The sequence below is a fragment of the Erithacus rubecula genome (assembly GCF_903797595.1).
Source record: "Erithacus rubecula genome assembly, chromosome: 29".
NCBI lineage: Eukaryota > Metazoa > Chordata > Aves > Passeriformes > Muscicapidae > Erithacus > Erithacus rubecula.
In genome coordinates, this window is record NC_136681.1 from 3,155,312 (window position 1) to 3,175,071 (window position 19,760).

The window sequence follows — 19,760 nt, forward strand, 5'->3', positions numbered from 1 at the left end:
TTCCCAAATTCCCTCCTGCCCTGGAAAGATGTTTTACACCCGGGAATGGATTTTTTTTTAATGATTATTTTTCCCTCCCAGAAATTTTGCCTCCGGGAAGCAACAAGTCCTTTGAGGGGAGCAGGGACAGGGATGTGTCTCCATCCCTCTGCAGCTCCAGCTCCGGATCGGGGCCGCGGCGCTCATTGACTCATGAGCCGACCTTGTGCGCCTCCAACCCGATCCACCCAGCTGGAAAATCGGGTTGGACTGGGCCCTGGAGGGGAGGGAAAGGCTGCGGCTGGGACGGGAGGCGGCCGAGGGCTGCGGGGAGAGCGCGGTGCCGGCCCGAGTCCCCGGGTGTCACTTAATGGTGACCAAAGCAGCTGCCGACCTCCCGCCCACCTCCGCTGGGACATCATTAATCTTGGCAGAGAAGCATCAGGGCTCCCATCAGGAGAGCACTGCCGCTGATGAGGCTGATAAATTACAGCCAGGGGGCCGGGGGAGGAGGCGTTCGGGGGGTGGGCAGGAGCGAGGGCAGCGCTGGGAAAGCTGTGGGATCAGCGGCAGCTCCCCCAGCCCAGCGGTTGCCTCGTGCCTCAGTTTCCCCATCGCGGCCGCTCCGGGCTCAGGCGGCCGCGCACGTGTGGGTGTCAGCGGGCACTCCTCTTCCTCCGGGTGAGCAGATAAGGGCCGAGTGGGATGATTTAATCCTTTGGGAAATGAGGCTTGAAAGAGGACCAATTCGCGGATGAAACGCCGTATTGTTGTGGCAGGGAGAGAGGGGACGGTGACACGGCGACCTCGGCGCCCCGGCTGGCCCCCGCTCCAGTGACTCACTGTCCCCAGCCTGGGAGCCAGCTGGGGTGGGTGGCACAGGGAGCTGGTCACGCTGGGATGTGACACCCGCTCTGGGGATGCGCCAGGGGTTGGGTTTGGTGTAGAGGGGTCCCCAAATCCGGCAGCATCCAGTGAATCCCCCCCCCCGCCACGGGGCTTTCCCTCCTGTCAGCATCTGCTCAACCCCAGCGAGAGTCACGATGGTTCCTGCGACCCCAGGGTGCAAAAGACAAAAGCAGAGACTGAGGTTTGTTTAGCAGAAAGCAGCAATGCAGTTTATGGTGTGAAAACAATTCAGTTTTGTCATAGGAGAGAGAGAGGGAGAGAGAGAGAGAGAGGAAGGATGGGATGTAGCTACCAACAGAAGAGATGAATCCTTGTGATTGTCCAACGATGGAAGTGTCTTCAATCCATTGGGGAGAAAGAGATCTCAGAGTCTCTTTAGGAAAGTCACTTTTTATAGTCCTTTTCCAAAGTGAGTGGAGTCCTTTTCCAAAAGCTGGGGAGATTTATGGACTATTGTATGTGGAGATCATTGCTCCAAGGAACAGGTGCAGGAACAGGGAGCTGTGAGCAGCACCTGCTGAGAGCAGCACCAGGTACAGCCACAAACAGCCCTGGGCAAGCACCAGGTACAGCTACAAACAGCCCTGGGCCAGCACCCACCTGGGCCAGGCCAGAACTCAGGTCCTGTGTCTCAATCTCTGATGATGGTCATGAGGCACGTCAGAGAAACATCTACCTGTTGCTGTAAAAGGGTTGGGGAGCAGTGAAAGGACACAGCAACAAGGCACTCTCTTAGAAAGAGCAGTTTATTGAAGGAAGCCATGGCCTTAAATAAGACAGTTTGTGAAAAACAAAATACAGACAGTTCATTGGTCTGAGAAAGAGGCATCTCCTGTCCCAGGCTTTCCCAGGGATCCAGCAGGTGTTCATCTTTTGTTATAATTCATTCTCTCGTGTTTACAGTAGAGAAAAGCCTCTAGCTTGGGAAAAATCCCCGCTGGAGCTGAGAAATTTTCATGGCCTGAGAAAAAGATTCAGCCCCTGAGTTTCGCCTGGCTAAGATGTGTTTTGGCCTTCAGCAGTGTCCACACCTCCCCCGACGGGGCCGGGCACAAGAGCGAGGAAAGTAGGTCAGGAAGAACTGCAGCTCCAGGAGCGGGGCGAGGGCACAGCCCCCCGAGGCTCTGCCTCCCCCGGCTCCTTTCATCCCAGCATCACCGGCAGCCCCGGCGCCCCTGGGAGTCGGGGGAGCCGATTTTTGCTCTCACCCCGGCGCTGGCGGCTCCCCCGTGGGGTTTTCCCAGCGCTTTAATGCCTGCATATGAAAGGCGCCGGGAGAAGCAGCGGCCGCAGCGGGAGCGGCGCCCCCCGGGGCTCCTTCCCCCGGTGCCACCTTCAGTGGGACCCCCGGCGCTGGGGGGGCTGGGCTGTGACCCCGCAGTGAGGAGCTGCCCCCTTCCTGCCGAGGTGGAATTTGGGGGTGGTTGTGGCTCTGTGTCCCGGCTGGGGTGACCCCAGGGCACGACATTGGGAGTGTCCGTGGTCTCAGCTTGGTTTAGGTCCTTGGAGGGTGGCAGGAGACACCTGGGACCTCCAGCAGCAGCTTGGTGCATTCCAACATCTCATCCCAGCCGGGATTTGGGATGCAGGGTCCTACCCGAGCATCCTGTGAGCTCCAGAATCCTTCCTCAGCATCCTGTGAGCTCCAGAATCCTTCCTCAGCATCCTGTGAGCTCCAGAATCCTTCCTGAGCATCCTGCGAGCTCCAGAATCCTTCCTCAGCATGCTCTGAGCTCCAGACTCCTTCCTGAGCATCCTGTGAGCTCCAGAATCCTTCCTGAGCATCCTGTGAGCTCCAGAGTCCATCCTGAGCATCCTGTGAGCTCCAGAATCCTTCCTCAGCATCCTGTGAGCTCCAGGCTCCTTCCTGAGCATCCTGTGAGCTCCAGGCTCCTTCCCGAGCATCCTGAGAGCTCCAGAATCCTTCCTGAGCATCCTGTGCGCTCCAGAATCCTTCCTCAGCATCCTGTGCGCTCCAGAATCCTTCCTGAGCATCCTGCGAGCTCCAGAATCCTTTCTGAGCATCCTGTGAGCTCCAGAATCCTTCCTCAGCATCCTGTGAGCTCCAGAATCCTTCTTGAGCATCCTGCGAGCTCCAGAATCCTTCCTCAGCATGCTCTGAGCTCCAGAATCCTTCCTCAGCATGCTCTGAGCTCCAGGCTCCTTCCTGAGCATCCTGTGCGTTCCAGAATCATTCCTGAGCATCCTCTGAGCTCCAGAATCCTTCCTCAGCATCCTCTGAGCTCCAGGCTCCTTCCTGAGCATCCTGTGAGTTCCAGAATCATTCCTGAGCATCTGAGAGCTCCAGAATCCTTCCTGAGCATCCTGTGAGCTCCAGGCTCCTTTCTCAGCATCCTGTGAGCTCCAGGCTCCTTCCCAAGCATCCTGTGAGCTCCAGGCTCTTTCCTGAGCATCCTGTGAGCTCCAGAATCCTTCCTGAGCATCCTGTGAGCTCCAGGCTCTTTCCTGAGCATCCTGTGAGCTCCAGGCTCCTTCCTGAGCATCCTCTGAGCTCCTTCCCTGGCCCTGGAGCACCAGGGAGGTCACAGCGTGCGGCGCCGTCACCACGAGAATCTCCAGAGCTTTTTTTGGAGCTCAGAGCCCGAGGTGGGAGCTCCAGCAGCTCCCCGAGCCGTCAGCACCCCCACGCAGGTGATGCAGCAGCTCGGGTTTTGCTCAGCACTTTTGCAAGGGCAGAGGGGACGCGGTGCTCGGGTCGGGCTGAGATGTGACAGCAGATAAAGGCTGCCGGGCTGCCGCGTGACATTCAAGAGCAGCCAGGAAGAGGAGATAAGAGGTTTGAGATAAACAGCGGCCCCTTTCCCCGCTGGGCCAGGGAGGGGCAGCCTGAGCTGTTTGGGTGCCAGGGAAAGCCCCTCGGGGCAGGGCAGGATGCTCCGGAGCCAGAGCCGGGCTCGGTGCCGACCCTCGCCGGCCACAGGGGGATTTCTGCCGGGTGGGAGGGAATCCCTGCTGCCCTCGGCCCTGGAGAGGGTTTCCCTGCCACCGACACGGGGAAAACACAGCTGGGTCCAGAACAACCAAACCACAGCTGGGTCCAGAACAACAAAACCACAGCTGGGTCCAGAACAACAAAACCAGAGCTGGGTCCAGAACAACAAAACCAGAGCTGGGTCCAGAACAAGCTGCCCCCAAATCAAATCACAGCTGGATTCAGAACAAGCTGCCCCCCAAATCAAATCACAGCTGGATCCAGCACAACCAAAGCACAGCTGGGTCCAGCACAAGCTGCCCCCAGACCTGGGGGGCTCCTGGGCTCAGGGCAGCCCTGAGGGAGGAGGCTGAGGAATGAGGAGCCCCCTCAGCTCCAGCAGGCTGTGGGGCAGCAGCAGCTCAGTGAACACCAGTGAGGGGGACAGGGGATCTGCTGTGACATCCCCAGGGGGATTTCCAGCCAGGGTGGGCTCCTGGGAAGGTTTGCTGCAAAGGTCAGGGGGCAGAGAGGAGCCAGCCCCGGGTACCCCGGGGTGCTCAGGGCTGGGCTCCCCGTGACTCGCCGCTGTCCCTGGGGCCCCTGGGGTGTGCAGGATGTGGTTTGGGGCAGAGCAGCAGCTGCACATGGCTGTTCCCCTCTCCAGCCCTGCTCACCCCTTTTTTCCTCTCTCCCCAGGCACCTGGGACTTGAAGGAGTTCGTGGAGGTTTTTAGTCTGGGCCAGCCTGTGGCCTCGACCCAGTTCCTCACCAAAAACTACGAGGATTAACTCTGGCCATCCCTTCCTGGTCCTGCACATCTCCACACCACAGATTCACCTCTGTCTGGAGCTCAGGACTCAAGGAGGATGAACCCACCCTGCTCTCAGCCCAAAGCCACCAATCCTTCCCTTCCCAAAGCCAAGTTCTCTCTCCCTCTGGGGAATGTGCCAGAAGGTGTCCCAGGAGTTCTGGCATCACCCCTTCCCCTCCCTCAACCCCTTTTCTGACTTGACCCCCTGGAGACTTGGAGTTTGATGCCTGCAGCTTGTCAAATAAAATTTGGATGGAGCACCCAGGGCTCTGTGGTGGGGACAGCACCTGGCACTCTGCAGGATCAGCAGTGATGGGACCAGCCAGAGCCTGGTTTGGGTGACCCCAGGGTCACCCAGGGGGGACAGGGACAGTGATGGCTGTGCAGAAATCCCTTGGTGGCACGGTGTGGGAGCTGGGAACTGAGCCCTGCCCTGCCTCTGCCCTCAGCCCGTTCCTCTTGGAAAGCAAAACCAAGATTAAAGGCATAAATCAGCAGAGCTCTGCCTACTGGCCACTTAGCCAGACCTCCCCTTTAATTAGCTCCTTAATTAGGCTTTCATCTCCGACTCAGATTTCCCCAAGGCTCAGATTCACCAGCCTGCAGGGTCCTCCTTGAAGCACATCCCAATCTGAGCTGTGACAAAGCCACCAATGTCCTGCCCATGGCCAGGAATGAGATCCCCAGGACAGCCAGGGGAAACTGAGGCACGAGGGAATGGCTGGCTCAGGGCACAGGGATCCTGCAGAGGGGTTTGGGTGCTCTGCTTGCTGCATCTCAGCTCTGCATCACTGCCTGGGTCTGGGACACAGATGCCAAAAAAAGGTCTCTGTGCCATCCTGCAGGGTCCTGGCAGTCAGAGCAGATTTCAGTCCTGGGGGGCTAAATGTGGATTTCAGTCCTGGGGGGCTAAATGTGGATTTCAGTCCTGGGGGGCTAAATGTGGATTTTGGTCCTGAGGGGTTCAATGTGGATTTCAGTCCTACCTGGGGGGCTTGAACATGGATTTCAGTTCTGGAGGGTTAAACACGGATTTCAGTCCTGCCTGGGGGGTTAAATTTGGATTTTACTCCTGCCTTGAGGGCTTGAACATGGATTTCAATCTTTCACTAGAGGTTTAAATGTGAATTTCAGTTGTGGGGAGTTAAACATGGATTTCAGTCCTGCACTGGGGGGTTAAATGTGAATTTCAGTCCTGCACTGGATGGCTTGAACATGCATTTCCATCCTGGGGTTTAAATGTGAATTTCAATCCTGCACAGGGAGGTTTGAACATGGATTTCAATCCTGCACTGGGGGTTAAATGTGAATTTCAATCCTGCACAGGGAGGTTTGAACATGGATTTCAGTCCTGCACTGGGGGTTCAATGCAGGTTTCAATCCTGCACTGGGGGTTCAATGCAGGTTTCAATCCTGCACTGGGGGTTAAGTGTGAGTTTCAATCCTGCACTGGGGGTTCAATGCAGGTTTCAATCCTGCACTGGGGGTTAAGTGTGAGTTTCAATCCTGCACTGGGGGTTAAATTTGGCCTGGTTTTTCCCTGCAGGAAGTGACTCTTTGCCTCGGAGGGGCTGAATCACATCAGGGTCCCTCAGAGCTCTGTGCCCCCCCTGCAGGGTGGATCAGGGTGGATCTGGGGGGCTGCAGCAGCAGGATCCAGGCTCACCCTGGCCACACAACTCCGGGTGAAGCTGCAGGAGCCTCTGGGAAGCAAAGCAACAAAAAAAGGAAACTGGGTAACACCACAACCCGGGGAAAAAAAAAACAAAAAAAGACTCAACACGAACCCTGCTGCCACTGGGGCTAAGATTAGCAGCAGAGGAAATGACACTGAGATGTCATGGAAGTCTGCTAAAGTTGGATTTCTCCTTCTCTTTTTCTATCCCTGCCCTCAGCAGGGTGTAATTGGCCCGGTCAGAGTGAGCTGGGGTGTAAATGAGAGGTCACAGCTCTGCTGACATCCTGCAGCCAAACTCCAGCATCCTCCCCCTGCCCTGTCCTCGTGCCTGGGGGTTATTTTGGGTGGAAAAAAGGGAAAACGGATGTTTGTCCTTCTAGGAAATTATCACCTGGTTCCTGGGTTTGGTTAGGGGTGAGAGGAGTGAAACTGAGGAATTGGGATCAGTGGGATGGGATGGGATGGGGAATGGAAATGGGAATGGGAATAGGGACAGAGGGAGAATGGGAATGAGGACACAAATGGGGGTGGAGTTGGAAATGGAGGTGGGGATGTAGATGGAGAACAAGGATGAAAGTGAGGATGAGTATGAGAAGGAGAGGGGAGTGGAGATGAGAATGGGGATGGGGAAACATTAATGGAGGTGAGGATGAGGATGGGGATGAGGATGGGGATGGGATGGGATGGCATAGAAATGGAGATAAAATGGGATGGGATGGGATGGGATGGGATGGGATGGGATGGGATGGGATGGGATGGGATGGGATGGGATGGGGATGGGGATGGGGATGGGGATGGGGATGGGGATGGGGATGGGAATGGGAATGGGAATGGAAATGGGAATGGGGATTAGATGGAGAATGAAAATGGGGATGAAGGTGAAAGTGGGAATGGAGACAGAGATGAAGATGATAGGGATGGAGATGATAGGGATGGAGATGGAGATGATGGAGATGATGGAGATGATGGAGAAGGAGATGAGATGGAGCTGGGACAGGGATGATGCAGGTCAGGAATCTGCTCAGCTGCCCCTGTGGCTGGTGATCCCTGCCAGGACACAGCACCAGCCCCTGTGGGGACACTCAGAGCTGCTAAAGCAGCAGCCCTGACCAGCCTGGCACCACAAACTCTCACTGGGATGCACCCGAGGCCTCCACGGCGTGGAAAATATTAATTGTGGTTTTCTGCTTCACTTTTTGATTATTTAGAAAGAGCAAAGGAAAAAAAAAAAAAAAACTCCCAAGGAGGAAGCAGGGTACAGTCACTTGCTGCTGGTCCCACCCCTTTTATCTCCTTCCATTCGCTCACCCTCAGCACCAGACAGAAAAGAGAAGCTGAACCTCTCAGCTGCCTAAATGCAGAAAGTTTTGCTTCTAAAATCAGTTTGTGATGGAAAGGAAACACGTCACGTCCCTGGGGAAGTGGCTGGTTTTGAGCAGCCACAAGCCCAGCGCTGCAATGGAACAGACCAACACTGAAATAGCTCCATCCCCTGTTATTGTCACCCTGAGGGTTTTTTTTTGCTGTCTATGGGTGTCATTTTTAGACTCCAGAGGAAGTTTTATTTGTATTTGTTACCTCGACTTTCCACTCCCGTGGCTTTGTGACTTTTTGGTGTGAAGGGCTGGGAGAAAAGAGAGCGGGGTGAGCTCAGGTGTGGGGCAGTGGGGTTGGACCTACAGCACCAGTATATCCCAGCAATTCCAGTTCCAAGGCCACAAACCCATGGAAACACAAAATCCCAGAGATTTTGGGGGGCTGTGAGCTGAGCTGAGCCCGGGCATGGCTGGTGGGATGGACACAAATCCCCTTTGCTCTCCCAGGATGGGGCTCTGAGCTGGGTTTGGGCAACACCAGCCCCTTTCCTGAAGCAAACCCACCCACTCCACGGCATGACTGAGGGAAAGGAGGACTCACAGTTTAAAAATTCACAATGAACTCGTGAAAACTGAGTGCTCTTGGTGAGCAACAGCAGCACCCAGCAGCACACAGGGGGGTGTTCCTTCCCAAAACTGGGCTGGAGGCCAGGAGAAGCTCGTGCTAAACACGAGCCCTAAGCCAGCAGGATAACAATTACCTGTTTTTAATAATCACTGAAATAATTAATGGGAGAAAGTCTCAGCCCCTGGCTCAAGGGGTGGGGGGTTTAATGCAGAAGGCTCAGCCCAGGAAAATGCAGATTAAAGGTGGGGGGTGGGGGGCACCTCTGGCACCCCAAAAGCCTCGGTGGCACCTGGGGATGGCACAGGGACAAGGCAGTGCCAGGCAGCAGCTCCCCCCCAGCAGGAGACTTGCTCAAGAAGGGATTAGCAGGATCAGCTGATGATGATCTAAGCACATAACTATATCAACCTACCAATTAATTGCTGATATCTCACACCTCGCAGCTCCCCTATCTGCACATCTCTGCTCTCCCCGAGCCGAGCCTGGCTGCACTCTCCCCCGGGAAACAGGGCAGGAGGGATAACCCCCAAAATCCCCACGTGCTGCTGGGGACCAGCCCGTTTTGGGAGCCCCACGTGGGAGAATCCCCCGGGCAGAGCAGCAGCATCAGCCCCACGGGATGCTGAGCACGTCAGCCACAGGGTGGGCGACGCTGGCAGGAGGCAGAGAGGAGCTGCCAGCCCTCGTCCGAGTGCTGGGGGCACACAAACCCCCCGGTCTGGGGGTGCCCTGGCACGGGGATGGGGCTGGGAGGCTGCACTGGCAGCTGGGCGGGCCCTGGGAGAGGCAGCTGGGCTGTGGCAGGAATTTAGGGCTCCTGAAGTAATAGGGAAGGCAGGCAAGGCGAGGACAGGGACATGTCCCCACCTCTGTGACCGTGCCAGCACCCAGAGGGGCACAAAGGTTGGTCCTGCATTGATGGTTTCATTAATTAGCAATAATTCATTATTTTTTGGGGGTCCAAATATAACACCAGAGGAGCTTTGTGGTGCTGCCCTGTTAGATTTTGGTTGATTTTGGGGTTTTCAACCCCCATCCTGCTCACTGGGGCTGGACCAGGCTCTGGCAGCGTCCTGGGATGCAAATTCCAGCAGTTCCTGAGGGAAAGCAGCAGCTCAGCTGTGCCCAGAGACGCTGCCAGGCACCCCGGGATGAGCATCCACGGGATGCTCCGTGGGGAGAAACCCAGCCCAGGTTTTGTTTCCTCTTTCAGCTGCTCCCCGAGCGGCTTTGAGCTGTTTTTTTTGTCCGCAGCAGCGGGAAACTCTCAGCCTCTCCCACTCCTCCAGGAGCCGCGAGCACCTTCAGATGTGGTTTGCCCCAAAACGCTCCTCGACACAACAACAACAACAAAAAAAAAACCAACAAACCAACAAAAAAACCCCAAAGCGTTTTTGCCGCGGTGGTCCCAGCGCAGCAGCTGTGCCCTGTTTATCCCGTTCTGGGATGGATGGGGCGATGCCTGCCGGCTTTGCATCCCCAGCACGGACGGACTCGCCCCGCGGCCCCGGCCCGACCTGTCCTCACTTGCCGGCTGCTCTCGCTTCCCATTCCCTGCCCGCAGCCCCGCGGCTCCTCAGGCAGCCTCGCATTTCCTCATTGCTCGGAAATGGCGAATTCCCCCCCGGGCTGGTTTCAATGGCTCACGGATCCCTCGCCTTTGGCCTCTGCCCAGTTTCTCCTGCGCGGCTTTAGCGCAGCCCTCGGCAGCAGCGCTTTTTCCCAGGCGCGCAGCCTTTGGAATTCTCTGTCTGGGAGGACATCCCGCCGTGCTGGATTCACCCCTCCGTGCTGACACAGCTCCCAGCCCTTTTTCCCTTGGATGCTGCAGATTTGGGGGGTCCTGACGTCCTCTGCTCCTCTCCGTCAGGGAATCACTCGCTCACTCACAGAGTTGTGTCATGGCACAGCTCTGGGGGCTGCAATTCCAGCCTCCAGTTCCTCTTCTGTTTCTTGGTTTCACGCTGAAAAGCGCCTTTGTGGTCCCTCTCTCGGGGTCACTCCAGGGCTCCTGCCTGGGGTCACCACGCTGAGGTTGCTGCTTGTCCCATAAAATCATCCTTGGGTTTTCAGCTGTGCCTGATTCCTGGCTGGAATCCCATCCTTCCCACCGCTGCTGCTCCCTTGGGACCACTTTCACTCTGGGTTTGCTCTGTAGTTTCCCTGCTAATCAGCTGTCTCCTTATCTGCAGGTCACACTGCACCAGCTGCTGCTGCTATCGTTCCCCAGCTGGATAATAACAGGAAAGGCTTGGGAAGCCAGACCTGAGTCGGGCTGAGATGGACCAGAGGGTCCCAGAGCACCCAGAGCACCCAGCAGGACCTTGCTGGCACAGCCTGGGGTCACCCACCCTCCCCTGGGAGCAGAGGGAGCTGTGGGGTTGGGGGCAGCAGTGGGAGCTGTGGGGTTTGGGAGCATCAGGAGTTGTGGGGTTTGGAGCAGTGGGAGCTGTGGGGTTTGGAGCAGTGGGAGTTGTGGGGTTTGGAGCAGTGGGAGTTGTGGGGTTTGGAGCAGTGGGAGTTGTGGGGTTTGGAGCAGTGGGAGTTGTGGGGTTTGGAGCAGTGGGAGTTGTAGGGTTGGGAGCATCAGGAGTTGTGGGGTTGGGAGCATCAGCAGTTGTGGGGTTGGGAGCATCAGGAATTGTGGGGTTGGGAGCATCAGGAGTTGTGGGGTTGGGAGCATCAGCAGTTGTAGAATGCTCTTTGGGGTCAGCCTCTCCCCACAGCACCCCAAACTCTCCTGCAGGTGCATCCCTGGCCTCCAGCCATCTCCCAGGGCTGTTCCCTTCAGCAACCAAGCCCGGCCATCCAGAACCCATTTCAGGATCAGCAAGATGTTTGGAGCTCTGCTCCAAAGGGCTTTTCCTCCCCATCCCGAGCTGTTCATCCTGCTGCCACACAGGGTGAGGCAGGGCTGATCTCTGCCTTGCCACGGGGGAAACTGAGGCAGGAAAGGGCTTCCCACAGCCACCCACAGAGCTCCCATGCTTCCAAATCTGGCTTGTGGGGATCCATTCTTTGGGATCTACCCAGGGACACCCCAGGGCAGCAAGTTCTGCCTGTGGGTCCCTTCCTCCCCTGCAGGAAGAGGGAGATGCCAATTTCCTTTTCCAAGTGGGAAATGCCCATCTCCTTTTCCATGAGGGAAATGCCCATCTCATTTTCCATAAGGGAAATGTCCCATCTCCTTTTCCAAGAGGGAAATGCCCATCTCCTTTACCAAGAGGGAAATGCCCATCTCATTTTCCAAGAGGGAAATGCCCATCTCCTTTTCCAAGAAAGAAATGCCCATCTCCTTTACCAAGAGGGAAATGCCCATCTGCTTTTCCAAGTGGAAAATGCCCATCTCCTTTTCCAAGAGGGAAAAGCCTATCTCCTTTTCCATGAGGGAATGCCAGTTCCCTTTTCCATGAGGGAAGTGCCCATCTCCTTTTCCATGAGGAGATGCCCATCTCCTTTTCCATGAGGGAATGCCAGTTCCCTTTTCCATGAGGGAATGCCCATCTCCTTTTCCATGCATATTTCAGCTCGAGTGTTTCCAAATATTTCCGGAGGAGGAGGGTGTGGAGTTTTCACAGGCAAATCAGGGAAACCAAGGTGAGGCAGGAGAGTGAGTTGGGAAGGACACAGGCTGGGAGGGTGTTGCTCTGGGATCAGCAGGGTTGCCCTGAAGTTTCTCCTGGCTGAAGTTCCTTCAGCCAGAATTTGGCCTGCAATGAGGATTTCCCACAAGCAATAAAGAAAAAGTCTCTCCTCCCCCAGAAATTACAGAATATCCTGAATCCCTTCCCTGCCTGTGCTGAGCACCTTTCATGCCAGGCCATGGGATGCTCAGAGAATAACCTGCTGGTTATTCTGGTACAGCCACATCTGGCCAGCTGTTTGTTCTCCAGAGTGAACCAGAACACCCCTGAAGCGTCACATCAGCCCGGCGCTTGTAAACAAAACCGAACTCACAGCTCTGAGAAACCGCTGATGTTTGATCAGACATCTCCCACTCAGCCCGTGGTTTGGGTGGCTCGGGGTGTGTTTTTTCCCCTCTCCAAGCTGCTCGAGAGAAGTTGGTGCTGTCGACCATCCATGCAGCCGCCTACACACGCGGCGCTGGCATCGCCGTCCCCCGGGGGGAGGAGGCCGGTGACCTTTCAGGTCCCCACCAGCCACACTCTGTTTACGAGTCTGTGACCTTACCAGCCCCAGATCTGCATCTGCAGCTCATCCAAGGGCTGGGGACGAAAGGCTCGGTGTGCGCCCCGGGCTCCGTGCCTGAGCATCCTCCGTAAGCCGGGATGAGGTGACAATGGCGATGATCATCGCCCTCATTACGGATGGTCCCTCGGTGCCTCTGTGGAGTTAAAACACTGAGCTGTGCATCGTGTGGAGCCTCGCCGGGCTCCTGAAACGCTGAATCGGTGATGTCCCTCAGCCTTCAAGGCTCAGCTCTGTCCGTGCTCAGCTCAATCCGAGTGAATTTTAGGGAGCGAGCAGCCCTCAGCCTCGCCACAAGGCACGAAAACCTGGCTCGCGTTCCCCTCCCTGTAAGAACAATTAGACTGCCGTTAATTGGGTGAAAAACCTAAAATGTGAGTTCACCTTTTGGAAGGCCGGGGGGTCCCCCGAGGATGCGCAGCGAGCACCTGCAGCGCTCCCGGCACACGAACCGCGGCCCGAGGGGGGTCACAAAACCGAGAGGAGGGGGAAGAAGTCACCTGCCAGGTGACAGCACCCAGGGGAACACGGTCCGGGCCCCACGGGGGCCAGCGGGATTTTGGGGATGGGGTTTGGCTGCTCTCAGCATCACAGAGCCCCCGAGGCAGGATCGGGGCGCGGGCGCTCGGGGGGCTCTCGGGTCCTTGTTGGGTGGGTGTCACAGGGATTGGCCAGGCTGCGACATGGTTAAATAATGTCCCTGTTTGTCGCACGGTGAGGTGAGGGGGGATGAGGCAATGCTGGTGTGGGACATTTGGGACTGAGGAGGGGTGGCAGCATTTCGTGGAATTTCTGGAGTGGTTTGGGTGAACTTAAAACTCATCCCGGGACACCTCCCACTATTCCAAGTTGTTCCAATCCTCGCCCATCCTGGCCTTGGACACTGCCAGGGATCCAGGGGCAGCCACAGCTCCTCTGATAATTCCATCCCAGCCCCTCCTCATCCTCCCAGCCAGGAATTCCATCCCAATATCCTACCCAGCCCTGCCCTCTGGCAGTGGGAGCCATTCCCTGTATCCTGTCCCCCCATCCTTGTCCCCAGTCCCTCCTCAGCCCTCCCGGAGCCCCTTCAGGCTCTGAGCTCTCCCTGGATCCTTCCCTTCTCCAGGTGAACACTCCCAGCTCTCCCAGCCTGGCTCCAGCTCCATGACCTCCTGCAGCAGCTCCCCGTCCCTCCCGTGCCCCCCAGACCCAGCAGGGCAGGTGGGGTCTCACTGGAGCTGGGCAGGGGAAGATCCACGTGCATGGGATACCCATGATCCAGTTACTGAAACACCCGGCTCAGGATGGGGTTCACATGAGGAAGGTGTGTGGGATGACGAAAAAAAAAAGTGAAACCTCTGAGCTGCAGACTCCATCCAGCCTGGGCTGGATTTAAAACCATCCAGAGCGTCCCAGGTGAGGCTGTCTCTATTTATTCCCCCCTCCCGTCGGGTAAAGAGCTCTGCTCGGGATGCTCCGACCCGTTAAGCTGAGCTGTAACTAAGCCAGTCCAACCCCCATGCGGCCGTTTCCGTGCCAGTCTAAGTCTGCCTGGGTTTATTTTGGCTTTAGGCCGTTCCCAATCAAACCGCTGTCAGTGCCTGAGCTGCCCCGCTCTCACCAGCCGGGTTTAGCGGCAGCTCCTCATGACTCAGGAGCTTTAAACCCAGCCTAAACCCCAGCACGCGGCTTTGGGGTGCACCCACAGCCCCACGGCTGCGTCCCCAGCGGGGAGCAGGTGCCACTCGTGTCGGGGTGGGCAGGTGAGCGTTCACACTCCCGTGTCACTGTCACCCTCGGGGGGCAGACAGACACCCCCCGGCTCTGTGGGGCCGCCACTCGTGGGGATGCGGAGTTTTCCAGCAGGAATCGCCCACGGGACCCTCGGGAACAAACCCCTCCACCATAAATCGGGAGGAAATGAGTGGTGCTGTTGTTACCGGGTACATTTAAGGGTTGAGGAGGCACAGCTTAATTTTGGGGGTTCCCTGCTCTGACCTGCGGGGCCGTGGGAGCCGAGGGGACCCCGCAGCATCCCCGGCTCTGCGGCGGCGGGCGCGCTGCCACCGTGGGAATGCGGTGACAGAGAAACACGGGGGGCACTCCTGGGGGGCACAGGGGTGTCAGCGGGACCCCCGCGGGGGTGAGGAGGGCCCGGTGTTACCCGGGGGGGGGTCGCGGGTTATGGATCCCCCTCCGCGCCCCGAGCCCGCCCCGCACCTCGGCAGCGCCGGGGGCGCCGGAACCGGCGGCCAAAGAAGGGAGCGGAGGCGGGGCCGGATCCAGGCCTTGTATGGCGCTTCCCCTCGGCCGCCCGCCCGCCGCCGCCCCGCTCTCCCCCCCCGTTCTCCCTCCCGCCGCCGCCGCCGCCGCCGCCGCGCTCCCCCCGGGCCGCGCCGGGCCACGGGCGGGGCGGGCGGGGGATGCGCTGGAAACGGGGGGGGGGGGTGTGATGATTTTGGGGGGGCGGGGGAAGGGGTGAAAGGTAGGGTGAGAGACGGAGAGAGGGGGTGCAAAACGAGGAGAGTGCCCTGCAAAGGATGGGGGTGATAGGGGTGCAAGGGGAGGGGGGTCTGTGCAAGTTGGGGGGTCTGTGCAGGCTGGGGGGTCTGAGCAGGTTGGGGGGTTCTGCACGGGTTGGGGGGTTCTGCACGGGTTGGGGGGCTCTGCACGGGTTGGGGAGCTCTGCACAGCGTAGGGGGAACTTCTGATGGAAGAGGGGACCGTCGATGGAGGGGCACCAGTGCAGAATTGGGGTTGCAGCGGTTGGGGGGCTGCACTGAGTGAGCGGCCCTGGAGTGGATGTGGGGGGCCCTGGAGTGGATGTGGGGGGCCTTTAAGTGAATGTGGGGGGCCCTGGAGTGGATGTGAGCGGCCTTGAAGTGAATGTGGGGAGCCCTAAAGTGAACGGTGACCCTAAAGTTGATGGAACACATGAACCCCTCCTCCCCCTGCGGTCACAAACAGCTCAAATCGGGGCTCGCTGCCTCCACACCCCCAAAACCACTCCCCTCACCCTGCGCCCCCGGCCCCCCGCCCCGAGCGGCCGCCGGCACCGCGCAGTGACAGCTCCCGGGCCTGGCTGCACCTCCGGAGCCCCGGTGTGCCCGTGCCCCCCGTCCCCTCCCGCCGCAGCCCTCCCGTAGCCCGGATTTCACTCCCATGGCAAAGCCGGCCCTGCAGGAATTGGGTAAGTGGAGCTATTGCAACACAGCATTTTTCCATACATTTGCTATATAACTCGGAGGGTTTTAAAGATAGCATCAGTTGGCACACTTAGCACGAAACCACCTAATTACTGACGCCTTGGAAGTGCCAAACTTTTAAAGGGGGGAGGTGAGGTTAAAATCACAGGCGACCAACAAGTGTTACCTGTTTTTAAAGTATTCCAAGCGCTGCTCGCCACGGGAGTCGGGACATGGGGAGGGGGCGTCTCGGGGCAGAGCCATCCCCTCTGTCACCACTGCCACCACACCGAGGGGCTGGAGGTTTCTGCATCCCCCCCACTCTGACCCTCTCCTTCCCACCAAACTCCACTGCCTGGCGCTGTGGCTTTCCCCGCACGGCTCCCATCCCGTCCCTGTGCCAGCCTGGGCTGCGGGATGGGGTTTGTGGCCAGTCCTGGTCTCCACTAGAGGTAAAAAAAAAAAAAAAAAAAATCCCTCCCGGTAAGAGCGTGGCTCTGAAAACCCTCCCGGTAAGAGCGCGGCTCTGAGCAGCCCCGGGGGCGGCCGCAGGGTCAGGCACGGCGGGGGCGGATTGTCCCCGCGCCCCCGCTGCTTCCCGGAGGGAATGATCCGGGCTGGAAGGGCTGGAGCCGCCGCCTGCTGCCCTCCTCAGAGGGACAGCACCGCTCCCCGCGGGGGATGCGAGACCCCCGGCCCGGTGCCCGGTGCCCGGTGCGGGATGCCCGGTGCGTGCTCGGTACCCCGCACTCGGTGACAAGTGCAGGATGCCCGGTGCCCCGCGCAGGGTTCCTGCTGCCCACTGCCCGGTGCAGGGTGCCCGGTGCCCCTTTGCCGCTGCGAGGTGCCGGTACCCGCCCGGTTCCCTTTATCCGCTGCGGGATGCTCAGATCCCGGTCTCCACTGCCCGGTGCAGGATGCCCGGTACCGGGAACCCTTTCCCCGGTGCAACATGCCTGGTGACCGATCCCCTTTACACCATCCCCGTGGTGCATCCTGCCCCGCTCCCGCTCCCCCTAGCCCGGTGTCCGTGCCCGGTCCCCTTTGCTCGGTGCAGGGTCTCCGGTCCCCTCTCCCGGTCCCCTGTCCCCCGTCCCCGAGCGCGCCGGCCCCGCTTCCTGCTCTCTCTCCAACGTTCCATTGTGCGGAGCTTCCATTGTGACGTCTCGGCCTCGGCTCGGCTTTGTCTGTCCATATATGGGCAGCTACGTCACGGAGCGCTCCCGCATAAAGGCCCCGCGGAGTCCCCGGCGGAGCAGTCGGGCGGCAGCGAAGGAACCGGCGAGCGGAGCGGGGCCGAGCGCGGGGGGAGCGGGGCCGGGGCCGGGAGCCGGCGACAGAGACAGAGACAGAGAGAGAGAGAGAGGAGGGGTTAAATCCTCCCCCCCCACCACCACCCCCCCAGCTTCTACAACCACATCTGCCAGCCAGATCGCCCCCTCCCCCTCGAGGAAACACCACCAAGGGACCCACGGAGGACCGCGCCCCCCCCGCGCCCCCCCCTCCCCGGCCACCCCCAGCCCCCCCCCCCCCACCGCCTCCTCCTCCTCCTCCCCCCCGCCGCCCCCGCCCCAACATTTCTTCTTGCATGATTTCCCTCGCACGGATTTGCCACTCGGATGTTGTTTCCTCGGGAGCTGAGCTCGGAGCCACGTTGAACCAGCCTTTTCCTCCAGTGCTATGACAGGCAAACTACTGGAGAAGCTGCCGGGGACCATGAACACTTTGATGAACCAATTGCCTGACAATCTGTACCCAGAGGAGATCCCCAACTCTTTGAATATCTTCTCCAGCACCAGCGACTCGGTGGCTCACTACAACCAGATGGCTGCAGGTAAAAAGAGGAGGGGGGGGGAGGAAAATGGGGAAAAGGCAGGAGCGGGGGGGGAGCCGGTGGGGCGAGGAGGAGGATGCTGTGGGTAGGGTGTCATGGAGCCTCGGAGGGAAGGGAAGAGCTGGGGCTGGGGAGCGTCCCCCCCCCGCACCCACCCACCCCTTTCCTCGCCGTGTCTCCGCGCGATCGCTGCAGGGCTCCGCCGAGCGCTGCCGCCGCCGAGCCGCCGCCGCAGGTACGGGGACGGCGGCCGGGCTCCGTGGGGAGGAGAACCCGGCTGGAAAAACCGGAGGGGCCGAGGGGAAAGGCCGGGCACCCCCGTGTCGCGCAGGGATCCGCGCGGGTGCGGAGGCGCCGCGGACGCGCGTGGCCGTGGCAGCCGCCCCCCCACACCCCGCAGCGGCGGCGGCGGCAGCGTGGGCTCCCCGGGACGCGGCGCCGAGTTTCCCGGAGCGCGGGGTTGGGGGAAAAACGGGGGGGGGGGGGGGGGGGTGTGACAGGATAACAGGAGAGAGGGAGGATCTGGGGGGCACAGGTGAGCGCCGAGGGCGGCGGGGGCGGGTGCTCCCCGCGTGTCCCCGCTCCCACGCGGAGCCCCGCCAGGCTAAACCCCCACCCTCCCCTCCCCATCCCCGTGTTTCTCCTCGCCGGGGCTCGGCGCAGGGAAGGCGGCGAGTTGGTAACGGCGTCGGCGGCCGCAGCCCCGGCTCCGCGGAGTGCCCAGCGCTGCCGGGGCTGGACGGGGAGGAATCCTACCTGTAGCCGCAGGTACCTCCTTCCCCCCCGGCGGCGCGGCGGTGGGGTGTCCCCCCCACACACCCACCCACCCACCCCGGGCAGCTCCTCGCGGGGGCGGCGCGGGCGGCCCCGCATCGTCGGGACCCCCGGCAGGCAGCGCCGCATTCGCGGGGTGGAAGCCGGGAGGGGAAGGGGGGAGCGGGGCGAGGAGGAACCGGTGCGTCCCCGCTCCCCGGAGCATCCCCCGGTACGTCCCCGGTGCTCCCCCCCGGGCCCTCCCGGCTCACGCTGCCCCGCTTCTCTCGCACTTTGCAGATAATGTTATGGACATTGGCTTAGCGAACGAAAAGGCCGGTCAGGAATTGTCCTCCTACTCGGGCACTTTTCAACCCGCCCCGGGCAACAAGACTGTCACCTACCTGGGGAAATTCGCTTTCGACTCGCCCTCCAACTGGTGCCAGGACAACATCATCAGCCTGATGAGCGCCGGCATCCTGGGGGTGCCGCCGTCCTCGGGCGCGCTCACCAGCACGCAGAGCTCGGCGGGCAGCATGGGGCCGCCGCAGGGCGAGGTGGACCAGATGTACCCCGCGCTGCCACCCTACTCCTCCTGCAGTGACCTCTACCCAGAGCCCGTCTCCTTCCACGACCCCCAGAGCAACCCTGGCCTCACCTACTCCCCCCAGGATTACCAGGCGGCCAAACCCGCCTTGGACAGCAACCTCTTCCCCATGATCCCAGACTATAACCTCTACCACCACCCCAACGACATGGGCACCATCACGGAGCACAAACCCTTCCAGAGCTTGGACCCCATCCGCGTCAACCCGCCCCCCATAACCCCGCTGGAGACCATCAAGGCCTTCAAGGACAAGCAGATCCACCCGGGTTTCGGGGGGCTGCCGCAGCCGCCCCTCACCCTCAAGCCCATCCGACCCCGCAAGTATCCCAACCGGCCCAGCAAGACGCCGCTCCACGAGCGGCCCCACGCCTGCCCGGCCGAGGGGTGCGACCGCCGCTTCTCCCGCTCCGACGAGCTCACCCGCCACCTCCGCATCCACACGGGCCACAAGCCCTTCCAGTGCCGCATCTGCATGCGGAGCTTCAGCCGCAGCGACCACCTCACCACCCACATCCGCACCCACACCGGCGAGAAGCCCTTCGCCTGCGAGTTCTGCGGCCGCAAGTTCGCCCGCTCCGACGAGCGCAAGCGGCACGCCAAGATCCACCTCAAGCAGAAGGAGAAGAAGGCCGAGAAGGGCTCGGGCGGGCAGCCCCCCGCCGCGCCCCCCACCGCCACCGCCACCACCTCGCCCCCCGTCGCCCTCGCCCCCGCCGTCACCACGTGCGCTTGAGGGATTGTGGGGGGCGGCGCGGTGTCACCCCTTCTCCTCCTCCCCTTGCCCTCGGCACCGCTGCGGGGGGAACCCCACGGTGCTGGGGATACCGGGGTTGTGCTGCACCCGGATTGCCCGGCTCCGGGCTGCCCGCACCTGGATCCTGCCTGCACTTGGATCGACGGGACCCGCACTGCCCGCACCCGGATTGCCCGGACT

General features: G+C 60.1%; 2 protein-coding genes across 3 annotated transcripts in view; both read left to right on the forward strand.

Moving 5' to 3' along the window:
* The window catches only part of PEBP4 (phosphatidylethanolamine binding protein 4), a gene marked incomplete at its 5' end in the record, with an annotated part of 73,690 nt that extends 68,796 nt beyond the window's left edge, over positions 1-4,894 (forward strand). The window contains one exon of the mRNA XM_079328776.1: positions 4,520-4,894. Within this exon, the coding sequence (XP_079184902.1) occupies positions 4,520-4,611 (92 nt within the window). The 3' untranslated portion in view covers positions 4,612-4,894. The remainder of the gene's footprint in view (positions 1-4,519) is intronic.
* A 10,639-nt stretch (positions 4,895-15,533) lies between these two features.
* EGR3 (early growth response 3) lies at positions 15,534-19,659 on the forward strand. Of its 2 annotated transcripts, none has more exons than XM_079328766.1 (3): positions 15,534-15,637; positions 17,309-17,466; positions 18,520-19,659. In XM_079328766.1, the coding sequence occupies exons 2-3, from the start codon at positions 17,313-17,315 to the stop codon at positions 19,557-19,559; spliced, it is 1,194 nt and encodes a 397-aa protein (XP_079184892.1). In that variant the 5' UTR covers positions 15,534-15,637; positions 17,309-17,312; the 3' UTR covers positions 19,560-19,659. The 2 variants fall into 2 exon arrangements, with proteins under 2 accessions (XP_079184892.1, XP_079184893.1); XM_079328767.1 differs by lacking the exon at positions 15,534-15,637 and adding an exon at positions 18,130-18,234 and having other exon boundaries at positions 17,341-17,466.
* The last annotated feature ends 101 nt before the right edge of the window (positions 19,660-19,760 follow it).